The sequence below is a fragment of the Notamacropus eugenii genome, chromosome 7 (assembly GCF_028372415.1).
Source record: "Notamacropus eugenii isolate mMacEug1 chromosome 7, mMacEug1.pri_v2, whole genome shotgun sequence".
Lineage (NCBI taxonomy): Eukaryota > Metazoa > Chordata > Mammalia > Diprotodontia > Macropodidae > Notamacropus > Notamacropus eugenii.
This window is the reverse complement of record NC_092878.1, coordinates 167,058,142-167,077,895: the sequence shown is the minus strand read 5'-3', so window position 1 is coordinate 167,077,895 and position 19,754 is coordinate 167,058,142. Positions and strand designations below refer to the sequence as shown.

The 19,754-nt window shown below is 47.2% G+C and overlaps 1 protein-coding gene across 9 annotated transcripts in view; it reads left to right on the top strand.

The window, feature by feature from the left end:
- WRN (WRN RecQ like helicase) overlaps positions 1 to 19,754 on the top strand; it is a 79,979-nt gene that overhangs the window by 53,217 nt on the left and 7,008 nt on the right. For 8 of the 9 annotated variants that reach the window (XM_072625475.1, XM_072625474.1, XM_072625472.1 and 5 more), the window contains 7 exons: positions 3,612 to 3,782; positions 4,038 to 4,135; positions 10,685 to 10,775; positions 11,308 to 11,420; positions 12,724 to 12,838; positions 16,234 to 16,362; positions 18,278 to 18,440. In XM_072625475.1, coding sequence (XP_072481576.1) covers positions 3,612 to 3,782; positions 4,038 to 4,135; positions 10,685 to 10,775; positions 11,308 to 11,420; positions 12,724 to 12,838; positions 16,234 to 16,362; positions 18,278 to 18,440 — 880 coding nt within the window. Of the gene's footprint in view, positions 1 to 3,611; positions 3,783 to 4,037; positions 4,136 to 10,684; positions 10,776 to 11,307; positions 11,421 to 12,145; positions 12,204 to 12,723; positions 12,839 to 16,233; positions 16,363 to 18,277; positions 18,441 to 19,754 lie in introns of those variants that run through there. The other variant, XM_072625480.1, reaches the window with a different exon arrangement.

The window sequence follows — 19,754 nt, the reverse complement described above, 5'->3', positions numbered from 1 at the left end:
TCTCCTTCCCTTCCCACAGAAAGTGGGAAAGAGAGCCCTAGTTGTGATAGTAAAAGGCAGCATGTAGAGGAAATACATTTTTTTAAAAAGTGTATTCAAAAGCACTTGCTTTGGCTGCACCATCTTCTTAAACTTCGGACAAGAATTTCTGTTAATTTGTGGCTACGTTGACTTCTAAGTTTGCTCTGCTTAGAGCCCACTGTACTGGGAACTTGACAGCCCAGGCCAGCTCAGTTTGGGGGGTGGTCTGGGGAACTCTGTTAGGGATGGCAGGGTGGGAGTATTGCAGATTTGGAGCTTTCCACTTTTCATTTTACCTGATTTATGTGAAACTCATTTCCCCCTAAAATACCATTAAGATGTGAGAAGACGACTTTGAATGTCTTTGAAAAACCCTGTTAAATGACCCATGTGGCCCTGTTAGCCTTAAAGCCCACATAGCCCAGTTGGAGGTATGACATGTTAAATTATCTTTGATGAATATACCTGGGCTCCTAGACAGAGCTGAAGGGGCTCCCAGGAGAGATCAGATTTCACCTGTTATTTGGAAACGGAGTCAGATAAGTCCTTTGGGGAGTCTTCAATTTAAAAAGTTATCCTTGATGAAATTTTATACCCCCTTGCTAGGCAAAGATTTAGAACTTTGGAAAAAAAAGACACTTAATAACTAAGGCAAATGTCATGCCAGCAACCTACTGCCTGACAAAGCAAGACGAGCTTGGTTTCTGTAGAAAGGATTGGCATAATAGCTGGGATTTGTTTTTTAATTGTAACTTTTAACTCTTTGGGAATTCACTAAATTGTCTTCCTAATTAGAGTAAATCTGAGTGTGTACACGTATTATTTTGATAGACAAGACCCCATCTGTCTTTGTGGCTTGTTAATGAGGGAACCCAGGTTAATTGTCAAGCCTTTTATGTTTACATCTGGCTTAGCGGTGATGCCAAGTGTCCGCTATGATTCCAGTAGTTTAGAGTCCACTTCCTTAGCTTACACAAAGATGTTTTCTGGTGACCTTTTCTCCTAGAATTTAAAAAATTGCCTCCGCATGAATCCTTTTCTTTCTGACATTCCTTCAGGTTTCTCTGTTTACTTTTGGTTTGTTTAGGAACTCTCTCTTAGTACAGTTAACCTGAATCAGTTGTAGGAGCTTTTCGGTAGCACAGTTCTTAACCTGTGTTTCGTGGGGTCCTTTTGTCGTTGTCTGGTGAAATTTCTCCAGATCGTGTTTTTAAATGCAAAAATGAAATTCATAGGCTCCCTAGGAAACCAGCAATGCATATTAAAATGCTGTCTAAGAAACAAAACAAAGTCCATGAGCCCAGTTCTGGTGGATTGCTGCAGGCCTCTGTCCTCGGTCCTGCTGGCTTCAGGCTTCTCAGGGATGTGGATGAACGCTCGATTGGCCTTCTTGAGCACATTGATCCCCAACATGCTGGATGCCAGTGTCAGGATGCAGCTGCAAAGAATGAGCTGATTCTAAAGGTGATGATCAGGAGGGATCTAGTTTGGTTTCTATCTTCAGGAGACTTTTGTGCTTGTCCACCCTGTGAGGAGGGACGTTGCAGCCTTTTGTAAGATATTACTCAGGAAAGCCTGGTGGTGGCAGGGGTGGTTTGGTTAGGGTTAGTCATGGCCAGCTCTTCATGCCCCATTTGGGATTTTCTTGGCAAAGGTATTGCAGTGGTTTGCCATTTCCTTCTCCAGCTTATTTTGGAGATGAGGAAACTGAGGTAAGCAGGATGAAATGACTTGCCCAGGGCCACACAGCTCGTAAGTGTCTGGATTTGAATTCAGGTCCTCCTGACTCTAGGGTCAGCACTTTATCCACGGTGCCACCTAGCTGGTTTCTGGTGGGGCCCCTCAGCGATGTCTCAGTGGTTCTCATGTCTGCATGAGAGGGTAGCCTTGTAAGTCAGTAGATAACAGGAGAGTTTGAGGTCCATCATTAGTCTCACCTGACAGATGATAGAACTTGACCAGACAGGTTTAGGAACATGTGAATGGTCGCACAGCTAGTTAGCATTTGGGCTGGGATTCCAGCACAGATCTTCTGATTGGAGTCCAGCGCTCTTTCCTCTGATGCCCAGGATGCTGGTGACCCATGATGTCTGTGCACCATGGCAGAGGGTGCAAGAAATAAAATTTAAGTAGGACCTTCAAAGAGTCACGGCTTCCTCAGCAGTCTGCTTGGATGTGGTGAGATTCACTCACTGGATCATGGCGATACTGATGGGGCTAGAGGAGAATGGAGGGGTCTCCTGCCAGTGGGATTGAGCTGGGGCAAGCATTAAGAAATAGTGATAATGGAAGACTGCAGTCTAGGAATCCACAGAACCTTCCTTCAGGAGACCTAGTAGCTGCAGTCTTCTGGGCAGTCTGGGAACTATGCTCTGAAGGAGGGTCTATATACAGAGAGGGCACACTCTGGAGCACAGTGGCCTTTTCGTTGATGGATGTGGCCAATGAGTAAGCCTGCCTGAGCACTGGTGCAAGCTGGGGGCAGCAGCAAGGGCTTGTGGGTAGAAGCTGGAGCTGAAACCTGCAGCAAGCATAGGGGTGGCAGGGGGATGGGAACACGGCCCCTCCTCTGTGTAAAAGTGTGGAAATGGGATGGATTGGCACAGTCGGGGAAAGCTGGTGAGACAGATTGGCTGAAGTACCCAGCCTATGAAGAGGAGTGATGTGGATGGGGAAAGGGAGGAGGGAGTCAGACCACACAGGCTTTTAAGTGCTCATGAAGAGGAGCTTGTGTTCTTAAGGAGAGGCTCCATGCAGTAGCTGGATCCTTCTGAGCAGGAGAATGACCTTGTTAGATCTACATCTTAGGAAAATTTATTTTCCCACTGGGAGAGGATGAATCAGAGAAGGAAGAGCCGTTGCTTGATGGAAGAAGAGCGAGCAGTGGCTCATTCCTAGTTTAGGTGAGAGGTAACGGGGGGGCCCGAAGGAACTTGGAGAGGGCCAGCTGCAGGTGGCTGCCTGACCTCTGGCTTTCTGTGATCACAGTGGCCCAGCGGTCATGGCTGGACACTCTGGCCCTGAAGACTTGATTTCCTGCAGGGCAGCGAGGTGCTCTTGTATCGTCTCCTTGCTTCCTGTGAGAGTTTCCTCTTTCAGCCCTTTTGGTTCTGTACTTGGAGGTCCAAAGGCTGTTCTCCAAGACAGAAGACAAATAGGAGTTTGGTCATTCTGCTTTCTGTTTGCGTTTCTTGGTCCTTGTCCCATCCTTCTCCTGGGATAGCTTACAATTAGTACTCCAAGCTGGCTTCTGGGTAGGCCTCACTGATCCTCAGCCTTGGTCACTTTAACGATTTAACCCCCAAAGGCGAGAAAAACAGAAATGATGTCTTGGCCTTGGCTGGATTGTGGGTTTGGGTCATCTTTCCTTTCTGTGTCAGGAAAGTGGCCTGGAGGTGAGGTGCAGCACTGTGGGGGGTATGCTCCTGGAGATGGAATCTGCCTGCCCAAGTCACAAGTATTTAGGAGCACAAGGCACCCGTCCCAAGAGAATGTTAGCCTGCTTCTGTTGTCTCCTTGATGAGATGAGTACTTTGTCTACCATAAGCCAGGAAAAATGTAGAGATAATGACTTTTCCTCCTAATTTCAGAGTTCTCAACGTCTTCCTGATAAATTCCGCCAGCATTGTCTCTTTGGTGGTGGCAAGGACCATCTGGAGGGCTGGTGGAAGGCTTTGGCTCGACAGCTGATCTCAGAGGGCTTCTTGGAGGAAAAGGCAGGATCCAAGAAGTTTGCCAAATTGTGTGTTCTTACAAAGACGGTAAGAAGTATAGAAGTTGGCCTTTCCATTATATTTGTACTGTGTTCACACACAGATTGTGTTAAATGAAGCTGTTCTCTTAGAATATGAACTCCTTGCAGACAGAGACTCTTCTTACCTTTGCTTTCACTAGTACTTAGAACAGGGACTTGCATACAGTAGGCATGTAATAAATGCTTATTGTCTAAACTTTGCATATAATAGGCACATAATAAATGCTTGTTGTCTGACTGAAGGTTTTTTTTTTTTAAATAGGGTAGAATCTGGTTGGATAAAGCCACTGATGAATCAGCCCGAACACTCCTCCTTCATACCAATGAAGACCTAAATCCAAGGAAATTAGTAAAACTAAGGTTCATTGTTTTAAAATGCCATTGGTTTTTTGGTTAATAAGTCATTTGGCCATTATCATTTCACAGCAGGATACCTAGGAAATGTCTGTCTTAGCTTTGTTTAGATTGTAACCTATATATTCATTGGACAGTAGGGGACGGGGGAGCAGGGTGTGGGTGGGGAGAAGCATCTGGATGAAGTAGGTGCTGGAGAACATGACAAATGACTGAGAGCGGTCCTCCTGTTAGAGAGGCTGCAGATGGCGGGGAAGCCGTGAATCTCCCTTTCGTTTCATAGGGTGAGAAGGGAATCCATTTGGCAGTACCTTTTAGCATTTTTATTAGTTGTAATAATTTCCTTCCTTCTCGAGCTCTTCAGAGATTTGAGTGAACAGGCTTAAAAAAAGGCAAAATGTTATCCTTGAGCAGAGTATGAGCTGTTATCTGTGGAGCTGACGTGGAGGTTTTGGATGGTGTGGAGTTTATGAGGAGCTCAAGACTGAGCATCTGAATCAGAGAATTGTTTTAACCCTTGGCCTAAGGTGTTTTATTGTGAATGGTGTCACAAGATTTGCATCCATAGAACAGGGCTCCTCTCATAGAGGGCCAGCTTTCTTTTTTATTTTTTTTTTATTTTTTAATGTTTAACAATCACTGCCATACAATTGAGATTTTATCCCCCCCCACCTACCCCCCACTCCCCCACTCCCTCCCCACGACTGCATACAATTCTGTATAGGTTCTACATATACTTTCCTATTGAGTATATTTTCACTGTAGTCATGCTATGTAGTCAGACTAGAATAAATGAAAGAAATCGTATAACAAATCAGAACATGATACACAAACACATACACATACACAAACATGATCTGCTACAATATGTGAGTGACTTCCATATTTCTCTCTCTGAGTGTGGCAGGCATTTTGCCTTGAGATCCTCCATTGGGATTTTTTTTTTTTTTTTGGTAAGAAGTTCTTGTGTTATTACAAAAATCTAAGTCTACCAGAAAAAACTCTCACACACTGTGGTTGTTGCTGTGCATAAAGTTCTCCTGGTTCTGCTCCTTTCACTCAGCATCAGGTCATATAAGTCCTTCCAGGCCTCTCTGAAGTCTTCTTGTTCATCATTTCTTATGGCACAATAGTACTCCATTACATTCATATACCATAATTTATTCAGCCATTCCCCAATTGATGGACATCCCCTTGACTTCCAGTTTTTGGCAACTACATAGAGTGCTGCTATAAATATTTTTGTACATGTGGGACCCTTTCCCATTTTTATGATCTCTTGGGGATATAGTCCTAGTAGCGATGTTGCTGGGTCAAAGGGTATGCACATTTTTGTAGCCCTTTGGGCATAGTTCCAAATTGCTCTCCAGAATGGTTGGATGCGCTCGCAGCTCCACCAACAATGAATTAGTGTTCCAACTTTCCCACATCCTCTCCAGCATTTATCATTTTCTTGTTCTGTCATGTTTGCCAATCTTATAGGTGTGATGTGGTACCTCAGAGTTGTTTTGATTTGCATCTCTCTAACCAATAGTGATTTAGAGCATTTTTTCATATGATTATAGATAGCTTTAATTTCTTCCTCTGAAAATTGCCTGTTCATATCCTTTGACCATTTATCAATTGGGGAATGACTTGTATGATTATACATTTGGATCAGTTCTCTATATATTCTAGAAATGAGGCCTTTATCCCCGAGCTTAGCTGTAAAAATTCTTTCCCAATTTACTACATCCCTCCGGATTTTGGTTGCATTGGGTTTGGTTGTGCAAAAACTTCTCAGTTTAATGTAATCAAAGTTATCCATTTTGCATTTCATAATGCATTCTATCTCTCCTTTAGTAAAGAATTCTTCCCTTCTCCATAGATCTGATAAATACACTATTCCTTGCTTCTCCAGTTTATTCATGGTATCAATCTTTATACCTAAGTCATGTACCCATTTGGACTTTATTCTTGTGTGCGGTGCCAGGTATGGGTCTATGCCTAATTTCCGCCACACTGTTATCCAGTTTTCCCAGCAATTTTTGTCAAACAATGAGTTCTTATCCCAGAAGCTGGGGTCCTTGGGTTTATCAAACAGAAGGTTGCTATATTCCTTGCCTACTGCATCTTGAGTGCCAAGTCTATTCCACTTGTCTACCTCTCTGTTTCTTAGCCAATACCAAGTGGTTTTGATAATTGCTGCTTTATAGTAGAGTTTGAGGTCTGGTAGCGCTAGGCCACCTTCCCAAGCATTTCTTTTCATTAGTCCCTTTGATATTCTGGACCTTTTGTTTTTCCAAATGAATTTTGATATTATTTTGTCCAGCTCTAGAAAATAATTGTCTGATAGTTTAATTGGTATGGCACTAAATAAGTATATTAATTTGGGTAGAATTGTCATTTTTATTATATTAGCACGGCCTACCCATGAGCAACTAATGTTTTTCCACTTACTTAAATCTGACTTTATTTGTGGAGGGCCAGCTTTCTTGAAGAAGGTTTGTTTAAAGAGTTGGCAGCAGTAAAAGGAGATCTTTTACTGTTTGCCTCTTTCTGTGTATGCATCAAGAGGATTAGCTGTGGAACAAAATGTGTAACTTGTCCTTGACTGGAGAAAAGTGATGAAATAGCCCAGTCCAAAATGTGAAGGATGAACTGTCCAAATTTGGGTTTCTGTGGCTCAGCATCTTCTCCAAGGAAGCGGAGGGGATGATAGTGAGATGGGGTGGGTGCTTCAGGGGTGCAACTTCTTGTTCCTTTGTATCTTGGGGATTTCGGTGGCCCAGAATCTCCTGAGGGAGTATGATGGTTAAAGAATGCAAGGGGAGGAAGGAGAGAGCCTGCGGTTTGGAGAAACAGAACCTGAATTCAGATCCTGACTCTGCTGCTCGCTCCCTGTCCCACTCTGTTCTTTGCTTCCATAGATGTAATCTGGGCATGATGGTGATGTTATCAGAGACTTCAGGGCTGAATCAAAGTCTACAAGTGTCTCAGTTAATGAGACCAGAAATGACTTTAAAGCTTAGTCAGGCTATGTGCTAAAATGGTACCTGATTTACAGTTAAATTGTACAAATTAGATTTTTAGACTTTTCTGAGAAAAACTAGAATCATTCTGCCTCTCAGCTTCAGTGTTTTGTTGTGATTTGTAGAGCTTAATTTAATTGTAATAATACTTATAAATTTATAAATGTATCCTATATTTAATTATGGATCTTAATTTAATTATAACTTTGGCCTTGATTAGCTTGAATGTGGAACCAGTGAATTCTTGTGATCTATTGCATTTTCTGCTTCGTTTATTCTTCACCAGAACTTGTATTTTTTTTCCGTCTTATCCTGACGTTTTTTCCAGAGACTTTGCTGAGTTGAGCTTATGTGCCTGGATTGGGTCTTGTTCCCAGGGCCAGCAGCATCAGTTTTCTTGGTTGGGTCAGCCTTGGAGAGGTCAGGCCCCTAGGAGCTGTCCTGAGCCAGGTGCTGATCCTGCTGTCCTTACACAGAAAGCTGAGATAACAAGGAGAGCTTGTCTGGGGAATAGGAAGAGTGTGTGTGTGTGGGTGTGTCCAAAGGTTCAGGAGTCCTGGTGCTGTGGGTTATTGTCCTTCTTCATGATAACTGGTGTGTGGGGGTTTCTGAACACATTTTTCCTTGGGGTCTTTTTTTTTTTTTTGGCTAGGCAGCCAAGGTTAAGTGACTTGCCCAAGGTCATAGAGCTAGTAAGTGTCAAGTGTCTGAGGCTGGATTTGAACGGACTCCAGGGCCAGTGCTTTATACACTTTGCCCCAAATGCAATTTTTGAAAAGTTTAAAAAATTGTTATTTTCTTCAAACTTCATAATTTATATTTTTAATGGGATTTATATGTATTTAAACCAGGAAAAGTTGCAGAAGGTGTATTCTTATAAAACCACGGATAACAATTCTTCTTGGAATAATGCTAGTAAGATCTATAGTCTTTAATAATTTTTACTATGTGAAGGTTCGTGTCATAGAATGAGTCCCTTCCCCACCCCGTTTTTAAGAAAAAGTGAAGGTTTTTCCTATAACAGATAAAAATTGTGCAAGAGAGAACTGTAAGCCTCCCAATCTAGGATTGGTAAAGTGGTCACGGTACTTAGGGAACAGGAGAATGCCTTGTTCTGGGCCTTCATAGTATTGATGATAACTATACTTGGTAGAGTTTATAAAATAGGGCACTGCCTGGCAAGCCAGAAGACAGGGTATACTGCATGTCCTTTCATGTAGGGTCCACCTTGTTTAGGGTAGATGCCAGTTGCCGCCCCTGTAGTTTGGGCACTTGGTGAATGGGAGGATGCAAATTTCAGCCACTCTATTCGGGCCATCTCCTTTTGGTTCCCTGATGGAACCAGGACCCTTGGAGTAACTGAATTTCCATCAACCATCCCAGTCAAGTGCCCCAGGGGTAGAGGGCTGACTGCAGAGCACGGACCACCAGAGACAGCTTCATCCATGGGAGGAAGAGATCCAAACTTTGTTCCTCAGGGCCCTTGGCCTACGTTTTGGCCTTACTCCATAGCAACTCTGAAGCTTAAGGACTGAGGGATCACCAAGTGGAATTTGACTAGCTGTATAGACTGGGGAAAACTCTGTGAGATTGGGACTGGCCCTCTACCCTCTGGGGTCCTGTGACAACACTCTGATAGTATTAGCTTTGGCATCTGGAGTAGGCTCTTCCTTCAGCAGCATGAGGGACTGGAGGGGATGGGGCATTGGAGCCTGGTGTCACGATTAACAGAAGAGTCTGAGGCCAAGATGGAGTTCTTCTTTGGTTCTTGGTCCAACACCTCATCCCTGCCTGGTGGAGGATGAGGCCAACTGAGCAGATGACCTATCAGTCAGAGAAGGAAGTTGTAAATCTGGGTGGGAGTGGTCCTGTCCTGGGCTGCTGCTGCTTGGCTGGGTGGATGTGAGTCCAGTGACTGTGGCAGAGGTACTGGGAGACGAGAGGAAGCAGAGCAGGGATTTCTGGCTCTTGACGAGTTCTGGCTGCTCAAGGTTGGAGACAATATAATCTGTTAAATCGTCAGATGGTGTGACTAACACTCAACCTTGGAAGCTCTTCAGCGCAGGGTCCATCTCATAAACTCTCTGAGCACCAGTTTCTCATGTAAAATGAGACTTTACTTAGGTGATCTTAGATGCTTGCCAGCTCAAACATCTGTGATTCTATTTTGTACACTTTGGCAAATATAGGAGAGGTTTCTTCTTGAATATTCATCTTATTTTTAAACAATTTAGACATCTTTTAACTTTATTATAATTCTGTTAACTCTGTAGTCTGGCTCCCAGGCTCATCATTCCACTGAAGCCTTTCTCTCCAAAGTTACCAATAATCTCTTACTGGCCAAATCCAAAGGAATTTTCCTTTAGTAAGCTTTCTCAGATGAAGGTCTCATTTATCAAATATGTAGAGAATTGAGCCAAATTTATATAGTCCCCACTTAATAAATGGTCAAAGTATACAAACAGGCAATTTCAGAGAAAGAAATCCAACCTATTAATAGTCATGTGAAAAAATGGTCTGAATCACTAATAATTAGGGAAATACAAAAGAAAATGGGGGCAGATAGGAGGCACCATAGTGCACAGAGCACCAGTCAGTTCAAATCTGGCCTCAGACACGTACTATCTGTGTGACCCTGGGCAAGTCTCTTAAGCCTGTTGGCCTCAGCTCCTCATCTGCTGGAGAAGGCAGTGACAAACCACTGCAGTATCTTTCCCAAGAAACCTCAAATGGGGTCATGAAGAGTCAGACATGACTGAAAAACAACTTCGCAGCTTTCTCAGTTCTCATTCCCTTTGATGCTTGATTCTTCTCTCGTTGGTGACAATCTCTTCTCGCTAAGTTTTAGGGCATCAGTCTCTCCTGGTTCTCCTCCTACCTCCCCGACTATTCCTTTGCTCCTCCTCCGATCACAGCCTCTAACCATAGGTGTCCCTCAGGGTTCTGTCCTGGCTCCTCCCTCCTATGACATCATCAGCTCATGGATTCAGTTCTTTCTCTGAAGGTGATTGTGTTATCCAGTCCTGCCTGTTTATGGTCTGTATATTTTGACTGTGTTCTACTTGGAATTTGAGTTATGGCTTCTAGATTGTTTCCACGCTAACATAAGTCATGTCTCTACACAATGGAGACGGTTCTTCCACTAGAGGTCACTTCCCAGGGCTTTTTGGAAGAGCAAGTGAAAGAATGGACTTGTGCGCCTGATAAGAATCCGATAGAGGAGCCTCCCATAAATAGCCATGTCGAGGCTTTGGGTCTGTTTCTCTGCTCCCCCCTTGGTTTTCGCTAAGACAGCATTTTTTTTCCTCCATGAGGGAGTTGACAATGGGATGCTCATCAGGCATTAATGTAGAGGCCAGCTGTTTGGTGACAGATGGTTTTGCATGTCAGCCACATGCCTGCCTGCTGGGTTTCTAGTCACAAAGAGACAGTGGGGTCTGAGCAAGGAGCCTTGGTGAATGGAGCTGATGGGAAACTGGCTATCTGGAATAGGGAACAGAGGCCTCACTTCACTCTCATCTCAAGTCTCTTTTGAATCATGTAGCCTTTGGCCAACATCACCAGAGAAGCCTCTTCCTCTTCCTGGGTCCCTTGACTCCCCAGCATCTGTGTCATCCAAAGAGCAGGAATTTCAGGTGAGTCAGGGTAAGGGAGGGAACATCTGTGTCTCACTCTCCCCAGCCAGGTGATGTCGGACAATCAGCCACCACCCCTCTGAGTCTGTTGGATAGTCCATGAAAAAGGGTTGGTGATATTTGTTGTCATTGTCTACAGGGTCATGAGAGACTCAGAGCTTTCCTTTTACGATTTGGAGCAAACTGAGGCCCTGAGAGGTTAGGGAACCGTCTCATGGTCAATTTGGAAAGTTTCATATCAGTGTTCAGTGAATACGTCCATGATCACATACTCATGGACATTTGTGTTTCTACAGCACAGCTGTGTCAGTGTGTGATGGGGCTGGGGCCTCCTTTTCAGGTGTGCTGGAGGGGGATCCCTGCTGTGGCCCCTGTGTGCCCTTGGAGAGTCTGGGATTCCAGGATTGTGGCCTGCTCCGTGTGCATGCTAGAGTCACGTGTTGACTGAGGCCCCAAGGCCTTGGATGCACTCTTGGTGTTTTGGAGTGTACTCTTTTGAGATGTGCAGGGTTTGTGATTTTTTTTTTCTCAGACTGCACTGTATTGCAAATTGTTGGAAGCAAGGCAGAAGCAGGCCAGTGAAAAGGACCTCCCTCCTGCTTTATTAGCCACCAACAAGGTGCTAGTGGATATGGCCAAGATGAGGTGAGTGTGAACACCACCACATGGGGGTGGAGGTGCCTGCACACGCTGGGGCTCTATTCCCTCCTTGACTGGAGTACGCAGTTTGCTTCATCCCTTGCCTGGTCCTTTGGCTTCCCTGATCTGATCCCACCTGTGAAGGGCATTCTCATGGCTGGCATGGGTGCCAGGTCTAAGAATAGGATTCATTCACTGCCTGAGATCCTGCCACCTACAGCTCACTCTTCTGACCACCAGCCTCCCAATCTCAAGGCTGGAAACCCCAATGGGGTCTTGAATGTCTCCCCTTGCCCTCTGTGCCCATTTATTGCAAAACCTCAACCTTGGCCTGGCCCCTAGCTCTGTCTGCCATTTTCCTGTGTTTTAAGCTTGCTTACCCAACAAGGCCACACTGAAATCCACCCCTCTTCCTGCCATGTTCTCTGGGTGTCCCGCACCCTCAAGTTCCAGACTGGGTGCCACAGTCAGGGCCAGTGGGGTCCTGGGGGTCTGTCCTTGCTCTTCTCTGGGCCTGGTTTGCCCCTAGGAAGGGGCAAAAAAGGAGATGTTTAGAGGGAGAGCTTCTTGGACCTTTCCAGCTCCAGTTCACCCCTGATGATGTGGGCACATCAAACAGCTTCTTTTTCTGCCACTTGAGTGGGCGCCTGTGCCTTGGCCCATCCACCCTTCTCGGCATTGCTCCCTCCCCACCCCCCAGGTCCTTCCCTTCTGTCCCTGTGTCCCCTCAGGTTGAGTTTGGCCAACTAGTGGTCCTGAGTGATGCTCCTCTTCAAGTCGTGATGCCTGGTAAGGGGATGTTTCTTAGACTATTGACCTGTACTGCTTGGCTTTTACTTCACTGGATGTATTTCCAGTGAACTTGCGGTGTGTTCTCTGCGGAGTTCACTTCATGGTGATAATGATAAGAGCTGGCGTTTATACAGGGCTTTAAGGTTTGCAAAGTACTTTACAAGTGTTACTAATTGGATCCCCCCAACCCCGCTGGGAGGTAGGGACCATTATCCCCATTTTATAGAGGGGTACATTGAGGCTGACAGAGGTGAACTGGCTTGCCCTGGGTCCTGGGGCTTGTCAGGGAGTCAGGTCTGCCTGCCTCTTGTCCCAGCACTGCCCCCAGGCCCTCACACAGACCAGAAGAGTAGTTAGAGTGACAGCATTAACCTGTCACCTCTGGGGACAAGGGTCTTCGGCACTTGAGAATGCATTGTTTTCTTCATTTGTTGAGATCAGCGTGGCACTGTCATCAGTCAGCTGCTGCCTAGAGGCAGCAGTGCCTTTTTCATGTTCACCACAACTTTTTCAACAGGCCAAGTACCTTGGAAAGTCTGAAAAACATTGAAGGTGTTTCTGAGGCCAAGTGTGCGATGCTCGCCCCTCTTCTGGAGGTAATTCGAGTCTTCAGCCAGACAAACGATCTTCCGGTAAGATGCGCAGAGCTGCCCGCTCTTGTCAAGGCAGACACCCCTGCCCCCCATCTGGTGCCTGTCCTCTGGCCCTGCCTTTCTCTGCCATCTAACAAGTGTGCTTAGAGTCAGAGGGTCTCTGTCTGGGTGGTGGACATGGGGCTTCTCATACTCATGGATCTGGGGAGGGGCTCTCCTCAGTAGGTGTATTTCCTCTGTGAGTCCAGCTCATGGACTGCCCACTCTTTGCCCTGTCCATCTGTGCAGCATCTCTTAAGTATGCCCCCTTCTCTCCTCTGACACTACCATCACCTGGTACAGACCCTCCTCACCTCACACCTGGGCTATACAGTCCAGCTTCTGGGAGTGGGGTGGGGGCTGCCCACCTCAGGGCTTCCTTCTCTCCCATCCATCCTCCCTTCAGCCACCAGGGAGATTTTCCTAAAGCCCCGGCTTCATCATGACATCTTCCCTGCTCAGTTAGCTACAGTGGCTTCTTCCAGGGCCCTTCCTGACCCTCCTCCCAAGGACGTCCTCTCCAGTCTAGTGACTGCCTCCTGGCTTTCCCACAAACACAATCCTCCATCTCTCAGTTCTGGCATTTTTCGCTCTTGTTCTCCCTCCTCTGCTCCCATTGCTGGTCTCCCTGGCTTGCATTAAGTCCCAGCTGAAACCCCGACTAGTACAAGCAGCTTTTCTGGGTTACTCTTCATCCCATGGCCTTCCCTCTGGTATCCCCATCAGCCTGTGAGCTCCTGGAGCATGAGGACTGGCTTTTATATCCTTTTGTCTCTGCTTAACCCAGCACCTGGCCCATAGTAGGTGCTTAATACATGCTTATTTACTGACTTCCTCAAGAACAATCTGGATCATCCTCTTCAGCCTGGGAGCCATGAACTTGCTTTTTAGACATTGTGATGATGGTGTTTGGAGATAATTGCTTTGCTTTGAAATCTTCTGCATTTTACTTTCATTCAGAAGCTTTCTTCTGGGCAGGGATCTGGGGGCTTCATTGGTCTGCTGCTCTCAGGTCCGTGATGTCAGCTGGTGAAAAGCCCTGCCCTGCATGATGATGCAGGTGACCTTGTCAGCCCCCATGAGTGACAACTCTGTGTGTGTATTTGGCCCTGGTCTTGGGTCATCACCACTGCCTGTAGGGCATTTAGGACTGAATGGCTCTCCTCCCTCCAGAGCTTGGGGTTTTCCCCCTCTATCAGTCTGAGGCACCCTGTCCTTTTGGTCTCCCTGACTCCTTCCCTTCAGTCTCTCCATCTCATTTGCTGCTTGGTCTTGGAGGTTCTTCCTCCCCGGTGTCTCCCCTGGTTCAGGACCGTGTCACCCTTCCTCTAGACTCCCTGCCTCCAGATTCCTTTTCAGACTAAGCTTTCAGTCACCAAGTAGATTTTCCTAAATTTGCTCAGGTGTGGTGACCTCCCTTACTCAGTAAATGTCTGAGGCTCCCTCTTGCTGCTGGGAGCAAATATAGATTCCTCAATAGTGCTTGTCCCCATCCTACCTTCCTGAGTTTTTACTTGTTATCCTTCCCTCACTGCCCCTGCACACCCACGGTATTGTCCAAGCCCTTGTGGTCTGTCCCCATCCAGAATGCTCCTGCTTCTGTCTTTGTGTCTCCTGACCTCTTGGAATCCAAGGTCCCTCAAAGCTTGACTCTAGAGCTATCTTGTGTAGGAGGCCAGCTCACATAGGAGGCCAGCTCGCATCTGCCAGCTGTGAGCGTCCTCCTTCTCTATGACCCTCATCTTTCTTGGGAAACTGTTCTTGATGTTCTGGTGGCTACTGTTGGTGTTGTCTCTTTTCAGGACAGCTTTTTCCCTTTTGTATTGTGTACCCAGTGCTTAATCCAGTGCTTCGCACATTCTAGGCACCTGAGAACTGCTGATTGATTGAATTGGAGAATGGATAGTCTGAGTTAAGGAGAAACATGCTCTCTCTTCCCCCAACTCGCCTGCTTGCTTCTTTTAAATTTTATTTCAGAAGCTTATGATTATGAACAGTGCCAGGGGAAACACCCTAGTTAGTCCCAGGTGCTTCTGGGAAACTTTATTTCCTAACCTGGAAAAGTTCATGGGCAGCTGATTAAAGGTGGAATTTTCTGTATAGGTTGGGGATAGTTAGTCTGTGTCTTAGGACTGACCTTTCCTCATCATTAATATCTCAATAACAATTTTGATGCTTTTTCTTTTTGAAAATAGCAGACATTTTGCAAGTCGTCAGATGAGATTTCATTGCTTGTCTGAATTCCTTTTATGGAAGTAGAAAAAGGAGGGAGAGTCTGCGAAAGTTAGAGAAAAGCCTCATGGCTGCGCGTGAGCCTCTGCTGCTAGTCAGAATTCTGTAGCTGAGGACGTGAGCATGAGCCCTGTGGATCTTCTCGAAGAATTAGGGGGAAGTTGTTTGACTGAATTTCATGAATGTCAATGTTGAGAATCTTGTCAAGTGCTCTCCAGTTCCATGCTTGGAGGGGCCTCCAAGAGCTTCCTGGGAGGCAGAAATAGCACTTTTAATTTTAGGTGATGCTCCTTGAAATGCAGAGGCTCCAACATAATGAAGCCTGACAAAGTTACCGAATGTACTGGGGAATGACATGGTATTTCTGACCAGCACCATGAAGGGCCTAAGGAGAAGCTGGCAGAATGACATCATTCTCCTGCTCCTCCTTAAAGAGAAGGGTTGACTCCATTGTTTGACTCATAAAATGCCATAGATACATTAAGCCTTTTTTTCAAGATTGAATTTCCTCTCTAAGGCTTGCTAGATGAACTCTAAGTAGTCATTTCTGGGGGGGGAGGGAGGGGCTAAAATCTGGAGCTGACTTGGCCTCCTGCCTTAGGACCCAAAGCTGCCCTCTCTTGTCAGAACCTTGGAGAGCTCCATAGCTGTGCTTTGGGTCAAGGCCTGGTCAGGTGCTGGACCCCTTACCTCACATGTACTTGGTTCTGCTTTCTAGTCCCAGGAGGACCCTAGGTGAAGATCATGGTTCTGGGCTTTCCTGAAAAATGAGGTTCTTCTCACTTTTAGACAGGGTCAGATTCTCAAATAGCCTGGGCGTTTCTCCTGTGTACCAGATGGGGACTTGACCTTTTATCTGCTGACATGCAGAATGTCTGTACAACAGCTTGGACTCCCAGACTAGCTTCTTTCCACAGAAACCCTGGCCAGGCCCATTTCTTCTTCATGTGGTAGTGTACTAGATGCCCAGCTCTCCCTTTGTGAGCCTGCGAGTCTGCCCCACCTCCACGTGCTCTGGAAGCGAGCAGATGTGGTTTGGCCTGAATGCAGCTGTTCTCACCTCCTCGCCCTCCATATGTTGTCTTGTCTCTGGGCAGATGGAACTTGGGGAATTCTTGGGTTGCTTCTGACAACACTTGCACTCTGTTCTCTCTTCTCTTTAGACAGACATGTTTTCCAGTCTTTCACCTGGAGTGGAGGAGAACGACTCAGTGAAGAGACAGGAGTATAGGCCGCTTCCCAAGTCGGTCTCCATCACTTACTCTTTGTTCCAGGAGAAGAACATGTCTTTGGTGAGTGTTGCCTTGGGGCTCATCTATGTTGTGATAACCTTGAAGGCTCCAGGCTGCCATGTGGGCAGCTGCTCTCTTGGCCATGATCATGCAGTCCTGGGTGCCTGGCCTTGTCGTTTGGCCTGCCTGTGTTAGCGTCCCAGGTGTGACCGACTGCTGAATGTGGTGGGCATGCGTGAAGGCTGCCCAGAGGACTGTATTGTCAAGATCCTTGTTCTAAGCAGAGATTTAGGAAAATATTTAGCTTAGAAAGTTAGGTGCAGTTTCAAAATCCTTCACCTTCCCAAGATTTCCATTGCTCCTTGCTGGAGAGAATATCAGGCTTTCGTGGGTGCATGTCGCCCACAAAGAATGATGTCCTTTTCTGAGTCTCCTTAGAAAGGAGCCATGGTCTGAAATGGCATCATCCCCTTAGAGGGATTTTCTTGCTGACCCTGCCCTGACTGTCTGTCTTTGTTCTGGACTCCTCCAGACTCTACGTGCTGGTAAGGGCCAGCGTAGACAGGGCTGAATGGACCCCCAAGATTCAGTCCGGTCATCCTTTGGACTGATTATTAATAGCTGGCATTTACTGAGCTCTTTAAGGGTACAAAACACTTTATGGAGGGATGTGCTCTAATTTTTCTGATTTCACAGATGAGGAAACTGAGGCAGGCAGAGAGTATCTGACTTGCCCAGGGTCACACTGAGTATCTGAGACTGGCACTGAATTTGGGTCTTCCTGACACCAGGCCCAGCCCTTTAGCCAGCATACCCCTGGAGCCAACGAGAAGGGATGATGTGTGTTACAAACAACAGTCAAAGCTCACCGTTGACAAACCAGATCAGTGTGGCCCATGGATGGTGTGTGCGTGTCACTGTGTTGTGTCACGGTACGCTGCACCAGGGCAGCTTGAAGGGCTCCAAGGCATTTTGCTTTCACTGACCTGTGTGGTCACCAGGCACACGGGCCCTGCGGCTGTTCAGAGGCTGCTGCACACTCTGTCTCCGTGCTTGGTGACTGTGACCGTCACTGTAGATGCACTGTGTTACTATTTTTGGTGTATTTGGTTGTGTATTAGCTTCCCTTCCCAGGAGGCTGAAATAGGGGGACTTGTCAGTTAACCACAAAATTAAAAATGTCCAAGGACTGATTACTCAGGAGCCGGGGTGCAATTAGTGTGAGGTAACTTGATGCCCTGTATCAAATAACCGTGGTATTATACTCACACACATGGTGCCCTGTCTGGCAGGGAAGGGTGAAAAGTTTATGTAAGTAATTTAAAACCTCCCTTGCCTCTTCTGGGAGCATAGTTGCTTTCCCAGGAGCCTCAAGCCAACTGCAGGACCGTCCACGGCCTTGGGAGGTCAGCAGGTCAGGAGGGGGTGAAAAAAGATGCCAGGAGGGAAGCTGTCCCCCAGTGAACTTATCTAAGGAATGTTCCCCTAATCCCTTGAAGGGAATGCCCAGGGTGGTGTGTCAAGTTCCAGCCTGCACCTAACTGAGGACCACCAGGGAGGCCAGAGTGAAACAACGTGGTTAATTTGTAGTGTGGCACTGGATAAGGGTGACATGCTTTCTAAGGGGGTGCTTACTGTCACTGGCTTCCAAGAGGAACTAGTTTTCAGTTTCCTGCAGGGAGTCTGTGGTATGACAGATGGCAGGAGACCCTTTAGAATCTGTGATGATGGAATCCCATGTGCTCCCAGTCCCTAAGACCCCTTGTAGATAGAAGCTGGGCCAAGAGCTGACCCACCCTTGGTGTGGCAATCCAGGCACAAGGCCCCAGGGGGAGGAGGGCATGGACCTCAGCCATGGCCTGTGATCATTGTTATTTTGAATTGCAAGGCTCAGATTGCCTAGAGAGTGAGGCTTGGGGCTGCTGTGCCCCATGTTGTGCCTAATCTGTGGCTACCTTTGTTCTCGTCTTCCTAGGGGAGCATTGCTGAGAACAGGACGATGCCTCTCCCCGTGGTTGGCAGTCACTTATCCCAGGCGGTGAAGGCTGGCTACCCGCTGGACCTAGAACGTGCAGGCCTGACTCCGCACATCCGGAAGATAATCACTGATGTGATCCAGAAACCTCCCATCAACTCAGGTGAGCTGCTGGCATAGGCCTGCCTACTGCCATCAAGGCCAGAGGGAACTAGCTGGGCCAAGCTTGGCCTCTGGGCAGCAGGAACCTTTGGTGCTTCCGGGAAAGGTGGCAGCAGCTCCCTGTGGCTTGGAGGGAGGCTCCCTCGTCTCCCTTCTCTACGCCCCTTCTCTGTGCGTGGTCTGAACGCTTCCTGCTTCTCCACGGGTGGGGGCAGGGGGCCCAGTTCACTAGCTGAAACATAGACTGTAGAGCAGGAAGCTGGCATTGGCTCTCACTCTTCATTTTCACCTTTAATGAACCTGAAGCAGGATCATGTTCTGTCTGAGGCCATCCAGGTAGGGAAGGAGAGAGCCAGGATTTGGACCCAATGCAGGGCTCTTTCTCTCATGGCTTCCATCTGTTCTGACTTCTAATGAATGATGTATGTGTTGTGGGCACATATGTACTCAGTACAGATGAGGGGCAGCTGCGTGGTGAGACTCAGAGGAGAGTTCAGGATGAGATCTAGGCCCTGGGCCATCCTCAGAGACAGTGGGGAACAGCGACCAAGCAGCTGTGGAAGGAATGCCCTTCGCTGGTCGCTGACTACACTGGTGATGTTATGAAGCATTTGAATGAAGTCAAGCTAATCTGGTGCCTGAGTGATGTACTCTTGGCTTATTTGTTCAGGGAGCCTCAGGCCTCTGGGGGAGAGCAGGCTCGCACTGGAAGGCTGCAGGCAGGATCAGCTGGGATACTGTCTGTGTTCTAGCACCTGGGCCTGCCCTCATCGTCTGGGGAAGCCCTGTGTTCACCCGTGTCCTTCCACTATGCAGCCTGGCCATGTTGAGACCCAGCTCCTCATCTGGAGCCTCAGGCATATCAGTTTCCTTGGTGTTGATGTTGGATCTCTCGCCACCCCCTGCCAAACCATGGCCGCTGAGGGCTGAGGCCAGCTTGGTCCTTTGGGAGTAGGCCATGACTGTCCTGGGGGTGATGCAGATCCAAACTTTCCACCTCTTTGGGTCACGTTTTCTCCCAAGCTGTCCTTTGTGGCCTCCTTGGTGTCCAGAGGCAATTGGGCTGCTCCTCTGTTTCCTTCTTGATACGGGCTTAGCTTGCCCCCCTTTTGGGCATAATGGTCCTCAGTGGTGACTGTCATTGCATTTCCTGAGCTCAGCTCCCTTTTGTCAGGGTGTGGGCAAGCTGCCTCCTGGAGCAGTAGCACACCCTGTCTAGGAGGCCTTTGCTCAACGGCGGCAGACACCTGGAGTGGAGACATGGGGTCTTGTTGTCTGCATTCAGTGGGACTTGAAGTGGGCAGGAAGGCTTCAT